At 36.7% G+C, this 20,590-nt stretch overlaps 1 protein-coding gene across 3 annotated transcripts in view; it reads right to left on the bottom strand.

Annotated features, from left to right (window-relative positions):
* Positions 1-20,590, bottom strand: part of Dpp10 (dipeptidyl peptidase like 10) — a 1,582,239-nt gene that overhangs the window by 69,782 nt on the left and 1,491,867 nt on the right. For all 3 annotated transcript variants that reach the window (XM_005348249.3, XM_005348248.3, XM_026779943.1), the window contains exons 10-11: positions 17,097-17,194; positions 8,209-8,332 (exon numbers count right to left, since the gene is read on the bottom strand). In XM_005348249.3, coding sequence (XP_005348306.1) covers positions 8,209-8,332; positions 17,097-17,194 — 222 coding nt within the window. The remainder of the gene's footprint in view (positions 1-8,208; positions 8,333-17,096; positions 17,195-20,590) is intronic.

Raw genomic sequence — 20,590 nt, 5'->3', positions numbered from 1 at the left:
GTTATAGAAAGTCAGAAAACTAAACCATGTATCACTTGTTGGTGTGAGGTTCTTTTCATGCCACATTTTTGAGGTTTATTCTTATATTATTGCTTTATTCTTAAAATTGTACCAGCATTCTATTTCTAGTATTAGAAAAGAAAATTTTGTTTTTAAATGATCTCTCTGTGTGTGTCTCTCTCTCTTTCTTTCTCTTTCTCAGTGTGTGTATGTGTGTGTTTACTCCTGTGTGTGTGACTTTAGGTGTGAATATGCCCTGGCACATGTTAGAACGTCAAAGGACAATGCCAGGTATCAGTCCTTGCCTTCCATCTTGTTTAAGATAGGTCTCTTGGGCCGGGCGGTGGTGGCGCACGCCTTTAATCCCAGCACTCGGGAGGCAGAGGCAGGCGGATCTCTGTGAGTTCGAGACCAGCCTGGTCTACAAGAGCTAGTTCCAGGACAGGCTCCAAAAACCACAGAGAAACCCTGTCTCGAAAAAAAAGCAAAAAAAAAAAAAAAAAAGATAGGTCTCTTGTTTGCTACTGCCTATACCAGCCTACCTGGCCTGTGAACTGCCACAGGAGAAATGGTCTTACAGATGCCCACTGCTGAATCCAGCCTTATGTGACTTGTAGGGAATAGAACTCACGTCCTCATGTGGGCATAGCAAGCACTTTATCCACAAGATCATCTCCCCAACCCATATGACTATTCCTTTTTAAATTGCTAGGTGGAATTACACAAAATCAATAAATATGACTCATGTTTTAATCCATTCCCAGTTAATGGACTGTTTCCTACCTGCAATCTCTGTTACTGTGAATAAAATTTTGCTGATGTTTTATTTTCTCTACAAATCCTTTTGTAAACATATGATTTTACTTTTGTGCAAAATGAGTAATAGTGAAATGACTAAACAGGCATAAACAGAGATGTGCTGTACTAAAATATCCTATTATATATGCCATGTTTACATTTTTCTCTAATCTCAGTTGACCTTCAAAATATATTTTAAAAGAATTGAATAATTTTCATTTTGACCTGCAAAGAATACAAGTTGTAATGTTTTATACCTTTATCCACAAATTCTTTCTGTCTTTGTTTTACTGTTTTACTTTAGTCACTCTCCAAGTATGTACTATTATCTCAGTAGGTTCTTAATCTACATTTCTCTAATACCTAATAAGGTCAAGCACATTTCAATTGTTTGTTTGTTTGTTTTTGTACTAGTACATTGGATTGACTGTAGTATTTATTTGTGTAAGATGCATTTCAAAAAACAGTTTTATTGTCCATAGTTTTGTTAGCCATTTACATAATAGTTTGTGAAGAGCTTGATTTTGACGAATCTCCATGTATTTTTTTCTGTGATTGGTTATTATTTGGCTTAATCAGTGTAGTAGAATTGTATTATTTTTCCTGCTGTTTCGCTCAAATTCCTGATAAGAAGGAATTTAACTTAAGAAATAGTTCATTACAGATTTTATTCTGAGGGATATAATTTATTGTGGCTTACAAGGTATGGGGGCAGAAGTAGGGCACAGACTGGTCACATTTAGTTCACACTCTGGAGTCAGGGACTAAACAAGAAATGGAGTTGGCCTATCAATCCTCCATTTACTAAAGATTTCACACCCTTCCCAAACAGTGCCACCAAGTGGGGACAAAGTGTTTAGACACCTGAGCCCATGGGAATATTTCATATTTAAACCACAAAAACCAAAAGGTCCTGGACAGATGTGCTGCAAACACTAAGAGACATGGATGCAATCCAGGCTACTATACCCAGCAAAACTTTCAATCACTGTGAATGGAGAAAACAAGATATTCCATGATAAAACCAGATTTAAATAATACCTATCCATAAACCACACCCTAAGTTGTAGTACGCACTTTCTTCTGGAATGTTGACATTATCACCCTTTGGATTTAGAGTTGTGGTTGGCCTCAAATTAAAGTTAGGGCATTACTATGAAGTAGCTGCAAACAATACCTTCCCATTTGGTTGAAAGTTGTTGTATTTTATAGAATAGGTATCACTGATACCATAAATGATGGTCCATTTTCTGTAGAACATGCAATTCAACTGATAACTTGTCTCTCTCTGCCCCTCACCTCCCATCAGAGACTCCATAAATGTCTAGATATTTTTGCAATCAGGTTGTACAATTGCATCTAACTTTCTTCTTCTGTAGGATTACTTTGATATGATATATATATATATATATATATATATATATATATATCTCAGTAAATTTATTTTACATTTTTTATATTTAGCATGTGAATAAGAGAGGTGAAGTGAGTGTGTGTTTGTGTGTGTGTGTGTGTGTGTGTGTGTGTGTGTAGCATCTTTGAGGAGATCAAAGGACAATGTTTACTGAGTTATTTTTTTCCTCCTTTCACCATATAGAACCTGGGAAACTAAACTCAGGTCTCCAAGTTTGATAGCAGATACCCTTACCCTCTAGACACCTTGCTGGTCACAATTATAAAATTTTAAACAGGTTTTTATTTTACAGAAAGCAAATCTGAGAGAAGCTGGGTGTGGTGGTGCACACCTGTCACCCAACATTCAGCAAGGATCAGAAGTTCAAGGTCTTCCTCCACTACATAGTGTGGTCAGCAAAGGATACATAAAAACCTTTCTAAAGGGTCCAGGATTGTTGGACAGAAGGAACTTTAATTTGAACTATGTTGAAACTGGAATAGAACTAATTTTTTAACAATATTAAGTCTTTCAATTCAAGAATATTTGTTTAGCATTTAAAATGTCTTTTAAAATTCTGTGGCACTAAATGCTGAAATATTTTAATTTATCCTTACATATTTAATATTTAAATATTTATCTTATATTAGCTTACCTCCATCTTAATATTATTAGAAATACTATGTATTTTGTTTCATTTTCTGAATTCTCTATTTTGAAATAAGTTGAACATAAAGAAATTTTATGACCAGATTTTTAAAATGTGCTCTTTATGCTTGTTTTCCAATTACTTAAAATTTTTTGTTTGCTTTATTATTGATGTTTTCTAAATAATTTGAAAATATTTCAAATATAAAAGCATTATTTTTAAATTATGGGTGCATGTTTGCATCTGTATAGATTTTTGATTTTTATTTCCACAAAATTATCACCTGGAAATGAAGAGTTTTCCTTTTTAATTTTTTGAAACTTCTTTGTATTCTTGAGGCCTTTGTTCTCAGGGAGCTGTCAGTGTAGGTTGTGTGAAAGTGGTGAGAATGGACAGGTTGGGATCACAGAAGTCAGAGCTGAGGCCGAACTGCTAGTCATAAAACTCATGTGAATGCATTTATCACTGTGTATGGAAATGTGTACATGAGACATGAGTGGAGGCCCATAAAGACAGCAAGAGGGTGGCTGATTCCCAGGATCTGGAGTTATAAGCAGTTCCGAGCTGCCAAATGGGTCCTGGGAATCAAATCAAACACTCTGAAGAAACAGCACAGACTTGATTACTAAATGTTCTCATCAACCCCTAGTTTTAAAATTTAAGGCAACGTTTCTTCTTATAGCTTGATCTGGTCCTTAGACCCCATGAGGTTTACAGACTGACCTTAAGGTTGTGATTCTCTGGTCTCTGCCTCCTGAGTGCTGGGATTATAGGCATACTCTATGAATCTAATGTATTAAAATAATCTTACATTCCTATGACAAACCCATTACTCAACATGTATCATGTTCTGGTTACATTGATAAAGTTGAGAATTGGTATGTTTAAGTTTTTTGTTTTGTTTTGGAAATATATTTATGAGAAAAATTTAATTGTATCTGAACTGACAGAACTTTTTGTTTTTATTTTTGTTTTAGCATCATCAATAATTTGAGATGTTCTCCTGTATTCCATCCAGGCTAGCTTTGATTTCCCATGCAGTTGAGTATGCCCTTGAACTTATTCCTGCAGCCACCACATCTGGTGTATGTGGTTCTGAGTACTGACCTCAGGGATTTGTGCAAGCTAGGAAAGCACTCTATCAGCTGAGCTACATCCCCAGTTCAATTTGAAATTCAAATCCTCCTGTCTCCAGCTCCAGTAACCTGGGGGTAGGGGTATGTCACCATGCCCAGGTTATGGAAGGCTGAGTTAAGCACCCGCTAACTGAGTTATAACCCACATTCAGTATCATTATTTTTTCCCTGACTCATTTAATTTACAATAATGCCATCAGATTCAACCATGTTGCTATTTATCTGTAATTTCTTTCCTTTAAAAGACTGAATAACAAGTGATTGTATCATACCTTCTATTCATTTGTCTAATTATCTATTCAGTAAACATCTACGTACTCACTGTGATTTTCACCTTTAGCTATTAACCTGATACAACCTTGAATCATCTGGAAGAAGATTCTAAATGGAGGGCATTTTGGTTTTTGTTTTGTTTTTTTACATTTTGTTGGCTCATAGGCATATTTGTAGGTGACTGTCTTAAGTTAATTGATGGGAGAAGACCCCCCACTGTGAGGAGCACCATTCCCTAGGCAAAGGATCCTGAACTGTATACAAGTAGAAAAATAGAATTGAGTGGAGAAGCAAGCAAACCAGTATACATGCATTGATTCACTCTGCTCTGGACTATGGATGCACTGAGATGGGCTATATTAAGTTTTTGTGGCTGTGAATTACCCACAGTGATGAGCTATACATTGTAATCCAGGAAACGTCTACAGTTTTCCTTCCTGTTATCCTTGGAGATGAAGTCACACTATGAACTGAACCTGTTATCAAACTTGTGATGCTCCTGATGTAATTTTCTAAGTACTGGGTTATAGGCATGTTCTATAACACACACCCAGCCAAGAGTATGCTTGCATTTAATTTTTTTCTTTTATTTTCCAAATATTTGATGATACCACATATTTCTAATTTAATTATTTTATTGCTAAATGGGATACTCTTTGCTTTATCTACTTTTTATACTTACATTCACTTTATATGCATGTGTGTATGCCTGTTTAATGGAGGTGGGTCATCTTTCTATCTGTTGTTTCATTGGTTAAGTAATAAAGAAACTGCTTGGCATCTGATAGGGTAGAATTTAGATAGGCGGAGTAAACAGAACAGAATGCTGGGAGAAAGAAGCCGAGTCGATGAGTCGCCATGATTCTCCCACTCCAGACAGATGCAGGTTAAGATCTTTCCTGGTAAGCCAGCTCGTGGGCTACACAGGTCATTAGAAATGGGTTAGATCAATACGTAAGAGCTAGCCAATAAGAGGCTGGAACTAATGGGCCAGGCAGTGTTTAAAAGAATACAGTTTTCATGTAATTATTTTAGATAAAGCGAGCTGTGCGCGCAGCCGGGTGCCAGGAACTTATCTCACCACTCCTATTATAACACCTGTTTGTCTGCATGGGGGTCATAGGTGAACAGGTACCTACGGAGGATAGAAGTGTTTGCTGAATTCCCTGGAGCCAGAGTTACAGGTGGTTACCCAACAGCCTGACAGGGGTGCTGTCAACTGACTTCGGGTCATCTGCAAGAGTAGCAAGCACCCTTAGCCTCTGAGCCATATCCTTAGCTCTTCTTTGCTCCATGTCTATTTGAGGCTTGTGAACAGTCCTTTAGCACTCAAAACGTGCTTTGGGACCGAAGATTGCTCAGCCATTAAAGGCTAAGGCTTATAACTATCAAGACAAAAATATCATACACTTTGTTGTTGAATGAGATATTTTTAATTTATTTTTTCATATTTTGTCATTGAAATATTTTGTACATTTATTGGTATATATATATATATATATATATCATATGTAGATAGGAGTTTCAAAGGTACTGAATGTAAGTAACTGTATCTTCTTCTCCATTAGTGATTCCAGCTTGTTATGAATTTTGAATCATCACCTTTAGATGTACACATATTTCTTTCTGATTAGCCAACAATGAATCTTGGCCAAGAGATTATCAATCACTGATCTAATCCCATTGTTTTAGTTCGATCAACTAAAATACATGTTTCCTATGTGGTTATGAAATCCATCCCCTTTAAGAAAACTCAAACTTGAAGAAGTTTGACAATGAAGGCAAATCAGTCTGAATTCTGTCATTCTGTTCTCCTGTTTCATGCTGTATCTGGTAAAATGTAGACAAGTCTCATAATTATGTCCCCTTATATTAGTGTTGTCTTCTCTGGTGATGCTTTCAATATTTTTCTCTAAATCTTTGATTTGTAACAAGTTGATTATAAATTGTCTAGTTATTGTTTATATTGGTTTGAATTTACCAAATTCTTGGACATATTGGACACACCTATAATAGAACAATGTTATGTCATTATATTTTTAATTTTTCTTAATCCAGTATCTCCATACTGGAATTTTCTACATATAATTTCACCTGTATAACAATTTACAGTGTTATACATGCAATTAAGGTTTTAATGTAACTGATCTAAGAAGAAAAGCAGGTGTCAATTCTTTGTGCTCTGGACTCCGGATATTCTGTGACCAACTGCTTCAAACTCTCGCTGTTGTGACTTAACGCCAATGATCAGCTATATATTGTAATTGTATTTTTCTCCCAGGAATTCAGACTTGCTCTTAATTCTGCTTTTCCATTCTTCAGTGTTTGGTGGGATGAGGCTCATCCAGTTAATCTTTCTCCTCAAATGCTGCACTTCTTCACTGAAAGTTTCATCTGTCATTCACAAAGCATTTTGTGAAGTATCTTTCTAATAGCTTACAGAAACCCTGATGGCCTTAACACTGTTACACTTGGTATGCTCCTACAGACTAATCTGGAGGTAGAAAACTGGGTCATAATTATTCAAATACATAGAATATTTAACTTTCACAAATCTGCATGGTTGAAAATCGTCTATTGAGTTTTCAATTTTCCCTTTACAAAGTAAATTTCCTTCTAAAGAAAAGCAATGTTTGCACAGAGCCAAAGACTAGAATATTTTCTTATAGACCCGTGGAGTTGTTGCCTAGAAATCCCTGCTTCTGGAGTGGAACTTGATAGATGGGAATGTGATTCTCGCTGGTCACATGGTTGAGTGAGACAGTCCTATTTTGCATATTTTCCACATCTTTGCCTCTCATTCTCCACCATCTCGCTGAGAATGGTGTTCATCAGGAAAACATATACCTAGTATTCCCTGTTCCTCCTATTATCTAGTGTTTTATATAATTTTAGTGGTTTACTGAGCAAAGTATAACCAGCAATGCTTGGTCATTTCCAGAGCAGAAATTTGCAAATTTTCTTATTAAATAATCTGAGAATCCTTTATAACCTACCAAGCATATAATATAAAAATTTAAAGTATTGATACATGTTCTTTACCAAGAGCCTTAAATACGATGCCCATTTAAATTATTGCAGAGTTTAGGAAATTAGTTTTAGAAATTGAAATTCAACTCACTGTTAGATTATTGTGGAACAAGAGCCATTTCTCTGCTTTTATTTATCATAGGAAAGGAAATACAACCACAGAGCTAATGTGAGCTATATGGAAACTGGGACATCTCTAAGGAAAATTGGAAAATACTTCTAATAATGACAAGGGAAAGACAAAATATGGAAAGAAATTCTCAGTTGCAAAAAGCTCCATGTGGTTTATACTTCCTTTGTATTGCTGACCTGTATTCATTCATTTCATTAAGGGGGGGGGTGTATTCTTCTTTGCTTATTCTTGATGCCCCTCTATTAAAAAATTGGAATATATGTAAGGGAATAGATTATAGTGTGTACTTTTATTTACTTCTGATTTTTGGAAGTGTGTGTGTGTTTGTGTGTGTGTGTGTGTGTGTGTGTGTATGTTCACATATCTGTTTGTGCACAAGCATGTGGAAGCCAGGATTAATGTTGAGTATCTTAATTGTTCTCAGTGTTACTTACTGAGGCAGGGTCTCTTGCTGAACTTTGAGCTTAGCAATTCATCAAGTCTAGCTAACCAACCTGCTTTTGTAATCCCCTGTCTTCAACACCCCCCCATGCTAGAAATACAAGGGGCTAACCACACTTGTCTGAAATTTACTTAGGGGCTCAGGTACTCAAAACTATGTGGAAAGCATCTCATTCTCTAAGACATCTCCCCAACCACACAAGTATAGATATTTAGGATTTATTCCTTTTTTTCTATTATTGTTGTAAATAAAATATTGAAATTCCTATATGAAACCCTAATCATGCCTGACTTCCATAGCAATGACTCCTAACCACTTTACCTTATGCAAAACATGGAAATAATTTAAACTCACCCTACTGCATGCCCCGGTGGTAGACTCACAGACCGTGAGGATGGAGATGTTCTGAGGCCGATTCAACCACCTGACCACTGTCCTGGTGTTGCTCACCCATTTAACCATGGTGATATAATATTCTCTAGTTTGAAAAAAGAAGGTAAAATTTATATTTAGAGCCTGACAATCAGTTGAATACTGATAAAGATCCATGTGTTGTTTTATATGCAATAACTGAAACATTATAAGAATATTGTATTCTGTTTACATGTTTAACCATACATATTTTTGTTTAAATATTCACAGACACGAATTTAAATAAATGTATATGTATGTATGCAGATATATATGTATATATGAACACATATACAGATGATATGAGAAAACATTTCAGAATGAATTATTTCCCAGAAAAGCAATTTTTGGAACAATGGAAAAAAGCAGATGATTGACTTTTTTGACAAATGTTTATTGATTGGGACTAGTATGTAAAAAGCAAGTACATAATTTTAACACTATGCTATACTTTTTGTGAGAAGAAGAGCGGATAGCCAATAAAAATGGAAAACTTAGTCTTGACTTCATGGTTATGTTTTATGCACAACCTTTATGTTTTATCTTATAAATGAAGTCTTTAGCTACAGGGGCAAGATGTATATGATATTATGTATATGGTATATATGATGTTTAATCTTCTTGTCAACTTGACTATACGTTAGAATCAGCTAGAAGACTTATCTCTGACATGTCATTCTGAAGCGGTTTAATTGAGGAGGAATGACCCAGTGGGAATGTGGGTGGCCCCACTGCATGAGTTGCAGGCTGAATGAAAGGACAAAGTGAGGTGAGCACAGCCATCCATCTCTTTCTGCTTCCTGACTGTGGATGGCTTGTGGCCAGCATCTTCATGCTCCTGCTGCCACATCTGCCATGACGGACTGTGCTCTCAAAATGTGAGCCCCTTTCTTTGATTGTTTTTATCAGGTATTTTATCACAACAACAAGAAAAGAATATTATAGTTTGTTTTAGCCATTTGTAGATTACAAAATGGTTTCAATCTTTCAGTCATTTTTATAATATTGCTCCTCATCTTGTCTCAAACAGTTAAAAATAAAAAAGGGAAATCAAATGGAAGCATCTGACTGGATATTAAATTTTTACCATATAAAGAATGTTAATTACTGTGTGTATAATTTCCTCAAAGAGATGGCAATTGTTATAAATATGTAATATAAATTTTATTTACAACATATTTTGATTTTATGCTTAGAAATTAACATAATGTATTGCAAAACTCTGAGCTCCCACACCTTAAAAAAACAGTCATCATGGTTTGATTTGTGATAAAAAGGAAAAAGCAGCAACCTTTCTAGATATGTTCCCAATTCCATAACAGTGGAGTCACATTAGAAACAGCTGAAAAGTGCCATCTGTGTTTGTTGCGTTAAAACTTGTATTTAAAGAATATAGAGTCACTCCAACAATTAAGAGCACTTGCAGCATTATTCTGAAGAGAATTTCAGCACCCAGCTCCCTCATGTGACAGCTTCTAACCTCCTGTAACTCCAACTCTGGGATCCAATGCCCTCTTCTGGCCCCTGAGGGCACTGCACTCACATGACAAACACACAAATAAATAAAATTAAATCTTTAGAGTAGTAAAATAGACTGATATTTGTGTGAGTTAGTGAAAAGTATCATTTATAGATGTAAAATCATGAAAGAACAGCTATTTTGTTATTGGACAACCCTAATCAAGAGATCCAGCTACATGAATCTCACATTTTTCATGTGTTTCTGAACGGCTACAGTTTCCTCTAAAAATATCTGTTATCCTGTCAAAATGAAGATATCAGCAGAAGGACAAGTACAACTGGCCATGGAGTGATGTCAGACATTGTTTACTGAGCCTATTCAAAACATCTGAAACCTTTCACAATCAGCTGAGCCCTATTTACAAATTGCCAGGCAGCTCTGAGATACCACAACACCATGTGCCCTAAGCAATTAACAGGGCAACTTTGAATCACATGCACAGTTGATTTGCAAAGACTCTTTGACCAAGTCACTGGGCTGGGAGTCCTAAAAGGAAGAGTGTTCTGCTCCACTTTGAACACTTTTTTCAAGAAATTTATTTTGAATATGCAATATTTGGCATTATGACAAATACATAATACATAAAGGGTAAAGGGTCTAGAGAGGTGACTCGGGTGTGTGTGTATAATTCTTATCACACAAACATAGGAAGGGAGTTCAAATCATACACACTCTCAAATACAAACACTGGAATACACAGAAAATGTAAACATCAATTTTTATAGATTTTATAAGATTAAGCTTTGAGAAAAAGGAATCATGTGCACCATACACAAACAGAGAAAAGAAAGGCTGAATTGTCATAATAGATATTTTTGAATGACAGCTACAAATGGCTTCAGTTGTACTAAAATTAATATGACTATTGTAAAGCCTTACAAATCTTGCCACAAATTACATTAAAATTAACATGAACATTGGAAGTATTTATCAATGACAATACAAATCAAAGTGTCCAGGTCTTTGAGGGGGAAACCCTAAACTGGAGAACTAAATTTTTATGAGCCTACATAAAAATTTGTTTCAATTTCTTTACTTAGAAAATGGGGAGCCAATTGAGATGTGAAAATAGCATGAACACCTTCTAAAGTGTGTTAAAACACCAGAATTTAAATATTTATCTAAAGTGCCCTTAGAAAAATCTTTGCAATCCCTTCACAGAAGGTAGACTTTACTATTACATAAACTGGTCTATAGTGTCTTCTAAAAAATATTTACTATTTGAAGAACAATTTAAATCCTAACAGCACATTGTTGGCAACCAATATTTTATAGTGGATGTATTAGTTGTAAAACTTTAAAGATAAATATCAGTACTTTGTAATCAAACACTTCTATTTTTTTTTAAAAAATGATTTGGTTATTTTATCCATGTTAGCCATTCATACAAAATTTAATCTAAAATAATGTACCTTAATATGCATCTTATTTATATATAAGCATTACTTTTTTTTCTTGGCAACTAAAATCTGAAAAATGAAAGCCATTTCTGAAAACAAATTTGTGTAGTTTTAAAAGAAACATTTTCCAAGCACTGAAAATTTCCACTAGGTTGTTACATGTACATAATATAGAAATTAGAGCAGAGTCTAACACTTAGGCATTGAGGAAACATGGTTGGACTAGCTGAATCTCTTCCTATGATTCTGCACTTTATTGACCTCAAAGTTCCTGGTTCACATCTCACTTGGATTCCTATCACACACTTCATTAGTTCTTAAGCATAGACTGAGTCACAGAGCAAAGACAAGATGGTCAAAGGGACATCACTCTAGTCATGGCGGCTATCACAGCCTGTTCTGGCTTAGGAGATGCAATTGTCCACAGTGTCTGTGAAGAGGAGTCCCAGAATCCTTTCAAGATGGGTCTATTGGCAATCAGATTTGTGTTATTTGTCTGTCAGACTGTTTGTCTTGCCTATCTGCTTGTTCTTCCCTCCCTTCCTTCTTTACCTTCTCTTTTTCCCTCCCTCTCTCCCTCTCTCCCTCCCTCCCTCCCTCCCTCCTTCCCTCTCTCCCTTCCTTCCTTTATGCATATAAGTATGTGGATGTGTAAAAATATGTATAAATATGATGGTGGACAGAATCCAATCCCCATTGTCCTCCTTAGTCACTCTATACGTTTTTTTTTTTTCCTTTTTCTTTTTTGCCACAAGGTCTCTAAATAGTTTACGGGATTACCAATTCAATCAGATTATCCAGCAAGCCCCAGAGATCTGCATTTTTTCAGCAATACCAGTGCTAAGATTTGAAGCATGGACCACTTGCTTGTATCTTTTAAAACAATCTGAGTTCTGGAGATCAAATTCAGTACAAGCAATTTCTTGAATGAGCTATCTCCCTAGCTTCTGAGTTTTGTTGCCATTGGTTTACTGTGTAACCACTGTTGGGTCTTCCCGATATCTGTTAACCTATATATGTCATTCTCTTTGAGGGTTCCCAGGAATTATACCCTAAGTGCACTATAGTGGCCCTCTCTACAGTCTCAGAATAATGTCCAATAAACACAATAGCCATCTGGTGTCTTCAGGACTCATCCATAAATAATATTTTTACTAGCTCTAAAGCAATACTTTGAACTTCCTACTTAAGTTTTCTAGAAAAAGCATTCAGTGTTTGTAACACTTTAATAGTGCGAGCATCTGGAAAACACCACTACTTCTCCAGATGAGATGAACCATGTCACCTCCCATTGGGTCTGATTCTTGGATACTGGAAGGGAACTGGGCCATTTCTTTAGATCCTTTTGAGTTGCATTCTATCCAGAATCAGTATAACTATACTTTAAATAAGGAATAAATTGTAGATTGTGTACAAAATAATTGATGTGGAAGACATCCCATATTCATGGTCTATGTACATCTCCTGACAGGACATGAATAAGTGAAAGTTAATAAATAAAATGAAGAGGGGGAATGGTGGTAGAGACTAGAGAAAAAAAAACCTGACCATCCCCAAGTTACCAAACATGTTTTTAAAAATAATTTATTTTCAATTGTTTTCTAGAATTTAATAAATCAGTGCAATACATTTTCATCAGATCTGCCCCTCGCATGCCAACTCCCACTCTGCTATACACTCCCACATACTACTCTCAATTCTGTGTTTTCTAGTTCTCTCTTTATATGCATATAAATACACACAGACACACATACACACACACACACACACACACACACACACACACACACCACTGAATCCAGCTGATGTTACCTTTATACATATGGGTATAGTGTTGACCACTTAGCTATGGGCAAGCTATCTTTGTATTTTCTCCTGAAAAAAAAAAAAAAAACAAAAAAAAAACCACACTTTCCTTCTTCAACAGACATAGACAGCCCAGAGCTCTTCAACTACAGATCAAGGCTTATGTGTCCTTCCCCTATTCATGCTGCAATGCTGACAGGTATGGTTTTGTGTAGGCAACCATAATATTAAGAGTTGATGGCTACTGAGTAGCACTCAGGGCACTGAGGAATTTCCTTATGGCATTCTTCAGACACACTTAGCATCAGTTCCCTGCCCCTACATGCTTTTCCCTGGTCCAGGTTCTTTGATGTTTCTAACTAGGACCTCTCTTTCACTTTATACACGATTTCCCTAAACTTTCTTTCCACCTCTCAATGACCCCTTTCTAAGTTCCCTTACCTCTGCTCAAACATCTTCCTCTTCCCATCCTTCATCTTCATTGTCATTTTTGTTTGTTTTGTTTTGAGACAAGCTCTCACATATCACAGACTGACTCAGACTTGTTAGAACACCAAGGATGACTTTGAACTTCTGAGATTGCTCTCCCTGCGTCCACCTCCCAAGACTGGAGCTATAGGGATGCACTTCCACACTCACTTTTTGTAATGTTTGTCATGAATCAAAGTCTTCATGAATGTCAGGAAGGCATTCAACTAAGAAAGCCCTATTACCGGCTCCTTTTCTCTTTTATCTGTTTATTTTGATTATAAAACAATTGAAGAAGAAAAGGTCAAGGTAATACAAATTTAATATATATAAAAGAAAAAATATATATAAAGAATATGATTTCTATAATTCCTTTACCTTTTATTGTTTGAAAATTTTATACAATTATATAATGCATTTTGATCAAATCAATCCTCTCTTCCCTCCCCTCCAGTTGCTCACCTGCCCCCTCCCGACATTATATTTCCTTTTCAACTTCATGTGCATTTTTAAAATCTCTGTGAACTCTCTTAGTGCTGCCTTCATGAGAAGGAGTATCTACAAGGAGACTGAAATCCTCTCAGAAGCCTCATCCCCAGGAAAGGTGACTCCTCTTCCCTTGGTGACTATTGCCTGCCAATAGTTCCTGAATAAGTCTTCATGATGCCCCTTCCCTGTCTGTTGTTGTGGATTATTATTTTAAATAGGCAAAAGTGTGTTACATTTGTTTATGCTGCATTTGTTTATCAATGTAAGGACATGCTACAGTTGTCTGTGTTGTATTTGTTCTTTTATGTTAACGTGTGTTGCATTTGTTTCACCTTGCTTGCCTTAGGCACCTGATTGTTTTAATTAAAAGCTGAACAACCAATAGCTAGGTAGGAGAGGGATACGCAGAGCTAGCAGGCAGAGAGAATAAATAAGAAGAGAAATCTAGACTCGAGAGAAAGGAAAAAGAAGAGAGAAGATAACCAGGAAGAAAGAGAGCAACATTTGTGGGGCCAGAAGTCAGGCAGCCACCAGTCAGGTATGAAGGCAGCTAGACAGTAAGATATACAGAGAAAAAGAAAGGTAAAAAGTTCCAAGACATAAATATAGATAAAATAGGAGATTAAAATAAGAGCTAAGCTAAAGTCGAGCATTTAAAACTATTAAGGCTCCATGTCATGATTGGGGGCTGGTTGTTGGCCTAAAGAAAGCCTGATACAGTCTGTGCTAGGATCGGGGCTTTGTCTTGAACAGGTGTCCATGCTTCTTTACTTGTGACTAGTTTACTCATGCCTGGTGGACCAACTTCAGAAACAGAGCTTTCTGTTCGGTTCATTCAACCCTGCTACACCCTACTTATCATTTTGAACCATTTTAAGCTTTTTCATTGAATGTGGATAAAATACTCTGGAACAAGATGGAATGGTCTCATCTCATTGGACGTGTGTTCCCAGCTGATGCTGAGATTCTATCACACACATTCATTCTTTCTGGCTTTTATCTACTCCATTCATTAAAAAAAATTAAGCTCATATTAGACAATTAAAGAAGGTCTTTAATCAGGAGCATTATGTAGAATCTATTACCTTTTAAAATAACTTCCATACATATCTGAAGGCGTAAGTCACAAACAATGCCACAGCAGTTTGGAATTATGATTAATAGGGTAATATTTATTTAAAGGGGAAAAAACTTACAGATCACCGTCAGCCCTCTGTGCAACCAGGAAGGGAGTCTAGTCACCAGCGGAGCAGGAAGTGAAGAGAGAGAGGAGAGGGAAGTGGCCACTTTTTTAAAGGGAGAGAGACCACGCCCCAATGGGCTGGTATCTCAGGGGCTATAGGCTGGAGGAGCGGAAGGACCTCCCGCAACACATATCAGAGTGTGTTATCTGTAAATATGCCCACCTGTGATTAAATTTCCCTAAATTTGTCGAAAATCAAATATTTTTTCTATAATCAGCAACATTCGGTTGATTATAGAAGTCATCAAAATAAGCATGAAGCTTAGCCCCCCCTTTCTCTCTCTCTCTCTCTCTCTCTCTCTCTCTCTCTCTCTCTCACACACACACACACACACACACACACGCGTGTGTGTGTGTAATGTGGACTATGTTATACACATATATATCCAACTTTGCTATAAACAACACATACCTACAAAAAGGGGGTGATTGATAGACAGAAAAGGACAGGAGATAGACTTATATTTTCTATGAACAATGAGACCACACTTCAAGATTAGCTACTCAGTTCATATTTAGGATCTTGGTAAGTTGACAATAACATCGAATGCAGCTCTTTAGAAGTTTGAGACATTTAGGACTTCAGTGTATAAATGATTATCTGGTTGGTGCAGAAGATATTTCCAGCATTAAATAAATATATGCATTGGACATATGTATACCTATTTACAGTGTTCATTCAGGTTTGTGCATGATGCAGTGTATGTGTCAGGGCGGGGTCGGTGTTCAGGAAAAAACCACAGATGTGATTCACCTCCTTCTAACATGTTTGAAGCACGGTTTCTGATTGCTCAGCACTGGAGCCTCCACACTTGTTGGCCCATGAGCTTCCGATTATTCTATTGTTTCTAGCTCCCATCTCACCACAGATGCCCTGAGACTACAGATATACAATATTCCTCATATCTCTATGTGTGTTCTGGGGATCTAAACTCTTCATGAGATTTACCTACTAAGCCACCTCCCCAGGTCCTGTTCAAACACCATAAAGACTTCTGATCTTTAAATAAATCATATTTCATTCAAAGATTCTACTTACAGAAGAACACCAAATAAACTATTGGCAAGTTGTGGGAGAAAGTAAGGTAAACTATAGACATTATAGAGAGAATTTAGTCTTTTAGGTTTTTGTTGTTTTGTAAACAAACAAAAACAAAACAAAACAAAAAAGGCCTCAATTAGGCCAGGCTGGCCTGGAGGTCCCTAAATAGCTAAGGATGAGTTATGATCTTAAGCTTCTCACTATCCCAACTCCCCTTTTTCTAGGGCTGGGATTACAGATGTTTGCCACTGTATCTAGTTAATACAGTGCTGGGGATTTATTCAACCCAGGGCTTTGCCCATTCCAGGCAATCATTCTTTCAACTGAGTTGCTGTCCCGGTCCCTGATCCCGGTGCTTCTTAATGGTAGAGGCACACACCTTTAATCCCAATGCTCAGGAAGCAGAGGCAGGTGGATCTCTATGAGTTTGAGGACAGCCTGGTCTACAGAGGGAATTCCAAGACACAAGCTACAGAGAAACCCTGTCTTGAAAAGCTAAAACAAACTAAAAACAAACAAGCAAACAAACAAAAACAAAACAAAAGGATGGACCAACTATATTCTCCAGAAGAAAATTCAGTGGAAAATTAACCTGTCTTCTGTCCTTCACGTCACCAGCCAAAGACCGACTCGTTAGCATCTTTCATCATTCAGTGGTATCTCTAGTCACCTTGAAGCTAAGTACTTCTTAGGAACAGCCAGAAAACGAGAATGACTTCATTCCCAACTGAAGGAGGCAACCTCTGCTTCATTTTCAAGTGGAATTGTGGCACTGATCACACCATTTTCTAAATTGCAACAAAATGATAATTGGATGCAAAATATCTATTTCTGCTTAAAAGTGGAATCGAAATTGCCTACCTTGATTTAAAAATGTCGGGCGGCATCAGCTCCAAAGTATGAGTTGGTCCATACAGGTTTACAACATATAATTTCACTGTTGGGTTCACTTGACCTGCCTTTGAGAAAATAAAAATTATAATACGTAACATATAAGCACTAGACTATATTAAAATTAAAAATGGAATTTTTGACTAGTTTACTTGTAGGGGGTTGTATATGTGTGTTTTACTGGGGATAAAAAGTCCAATTTCTCTGAAATAGAAATGATTTTTAAATTCAACCACTTGATTACTTTCAATTGTTTTTTGCAGATTGCTACTTCTGGAGCATTTTCACCAGACAATTAAAGGTTAGAAGAAATCAGGATAGCTTTATTCATTAGGCGGGGCTGTTTTGCTCCTTTCTCAGAGCTGCAAAAGAACTGTGCATGCAAAATAGGCAGTAGACCAAGTGACTGTTCACATCATGGAACTGCAGTGTAAAGCTTTCTAGGGGCAGGGAAGGTGGTGGGGAAGGGGCAATAAGGAGAGGGGAGAGAAGCCAGAAGTAAAGAACGGAAGGAAAGGAAATAGGAAATGGCAAGATAGAGGAAGAGAAATGGAACAGGAAAGAAAAGGTAAGGGGACAGGAAAGGGGAAGGTAAGGAAAATCCCACCCACAAGGATTACAGAAAACCTCCCCAGAACAGGTTGCTACAAGTTATCCTCTGACCTCCATAGTGCCGTGACACATGTGTACCAACACACACATGCACACACACACACACAAATAAACAAACAAAATGTAATTAAGAATAAATGCACAGCTTACCCACATATATCAGATACCACATTTAAAATTCAAAAGATCCTAAAGTATTCCAGTGCATTAATGTGCCCAGTCCTTCTTTTTAAGTTGTACTAAATGGGTGACTCATATTTAAATGACCCTTAAGAGGTGCAGAAAGAGCCTTCTCTGAGTCTGTGGCAGGAAGAGTAGAAATGCATATATAACTTGGCTTTAGCTAATCAAAATTCCATTGAAGGAACAATAACTACTACGGTGCAGTAGTTGGTATGCTTCTAGTTTGCAATGTGTTCTAAAGGCTGATAACCTGATTTGTCACTAAATGTTCTTACTTCAGTACAAAGATTGTTCTACTCATTCTCTAGACTGAAATAGAGATGCTAAAGGAAAATTCCTAATATTGAGAGAGCTGAGACTTACAACATACATGCTAGTTGTGACTTCTGTTATCTCCCAGGCAATGACAAACAAACCGTATTCTGTGAGTAAGAAAGAGAAATGAAGGCAAACACTCCCAAATACACCTCAAGAGTTTGCATAGGGTAATGAAAGAATAACCCCACGCTGGGCCTGAGGAGATGGCTCAGTACTTGGATTATGTGCCGTGCAAGCATGAATACTGGAGTTCCATTGCCCAACACCCAAATAAATACCAGACAAATTTGTTGGTTGTCTTTTCCCAGCACAGACTGCACCTCCAAGGGTCATTTAAATATATGAGTCATCTACTTAGTGATCAGCAATGCTTAAAAGAAAGACTGGCACATTAAAGCAACGAAATTCCAATCACAGCAGGTGGAAAAGGGATCCCCAGAGAAAGCTGGCTAATAAGACAAGCCATATCAGTGAGCACTTGGTTTGACTAGCATACCGTACCTGAATGAATAAGATGAAGGAACAATTTAGAATGATTCCTGATGCCAGCCTCTACATAAATACACAATGCATCCACACACATGTAGAACTATACATGTGCTCTCAGCACACACACATGGAAATGGTAAAAGAAAACTAAAGAAAGTGTGTCCGCGTGAATTAATCTGGCGACGTATCACAACATGTTCCTAAACAATATGCAATGATCCTTGTGGTATGGTGGAGCTTGAAAAGACTACATGTTAGATACAGAGAAGATGGAAGCAAATTAAAAAAACACGAGTTAAAAATTGAAGGCATGTGATCAAGCTTATTTAAGGCCTGCAAAGAGAGATTCATACTCAAAGTATTGACTCAGACAAATGCTGAAACAAGCCAAGGCTTGAGACAACATGATGTATTCTACTCAGAGTGAGCAGGCCCCTTAGCAACTGTTTTATTTGGTTATCACTAGAGACTGACACATCTCTGGAAGAGTGTCACACACTGGCCAGAACATTGTAGCTAACGAAAGTGGTCAAAAAATTTCTTTTTGCTAAAGGAATGTCATGACTACTAGAAGCCACTATTGGGATCATAATTTATGTTTTTGTTTTGTTGTTTCTCTTGCTAGTTCTAGTAGGTTAAAATTTAATCCTTGTTTTATGATGTAATTTGGCCAGTTGGGATTGTAGCACCAGTTTGCATCACCTGGGGCCTTAGATATTAAGAGTCCTGGTCCCCAGCTCACAGACCTAAAATCAGAGTCTCGATGTAGAACTCTGTATCCGTGTTTTAACTACAGTGCCGAATCATTAGTAAAGTTTTCTGATTAAAAAACTGTTCCATGTATTTTTAATCTACGCTCAATATATATGAATGTTATCTGCAGTCATATACATCTGTGTCATATTTGTATCACCTATTTGTCATTTATCATTTAACATCACTCACCTATTACCATCTAATTATTTATTATCCACCTATTAATCTTCTATCTCTATCACATATTTATTATTTATTTGTAAACGATCTATCATCTAAAATATCTATCATATATTTTTCTATCTGTATCTCTATCATATCTTTTATATTTGTGTTCTATTTATCTGTCATCTATCTATCTCTCTACCATCTATCTAATCTATCTATACTCTTTAGTCTATCAAATAATAGCTTTCATTTGTTGTCTAACATCTATTTATCTCCTATTTATTCTCTATCCACCACATAGAATTGATCTGTCTTAGTTGCTCTTGCTGTAACTAAACTCCATGAGCAAAAGCAACTTGGGAAGAAAAGAGTTTACTTCACTAACAGTTGTTTACAACAGTTCTTTATCAAAGGCAGTGAGGACAGGGACTCACACAGGGCAGAAAACTGGAGGCAGAAGCTAATGTAGAAGCCACAGAAGGGTGATGCTGCCTGGCTTACTCTCCATGGCTTGTTCAGGTTGTTTTCTTTTAGAATTCAGGACCACCAGCCCAGGCATGGCATCACCCACAAAGGGCTGAGCACTCCCCTAATTAGGTAGTAATTATGAAAATGTCCTATAGACTTCCTTATAGACTAGTCATATGGCAACATTTTCTTTCTGTGGAGGTTACCTCCACAGATGACTCTAGCTTGTGTGAAACTATTATTGACACAAAACTATTCATCTCAGTCATATTTCTCTGTCATCTGTCATCAGTTATCCTCTAATATGTCCTATCTATATCTATCATCTATCTCTCATCTCTCCATCTTATGTAGTCTATCATTTCTCTGTCAACTATTATGTCATATTATCTATCATCTATCTATCTATCTATCTATCTATCTATCTATCTATCTATCTATCTATCTATCTATCTATCATCTATCTATCT

The sequence above is a fragment of the Microtus ochrogaster genome, chromosome 6, assembly GCF_000317375.1.
Source record: "Microtus ochrogaster isolate Prairie Vole_2 chromosome 6, MicOch1.0, whole genome shotgun sequence".
NCBI classification, from domain to species: Eukaryota; Metazoa; Chordata; class Mammalia; order Rodentia; family Cricetidae; genus Microtus; species Microtus ochrogaster.
Note: the sequence above shows the minus strand (reverse complement) of the source record. Positions and strands in the feature narration are given on the sequence as shown.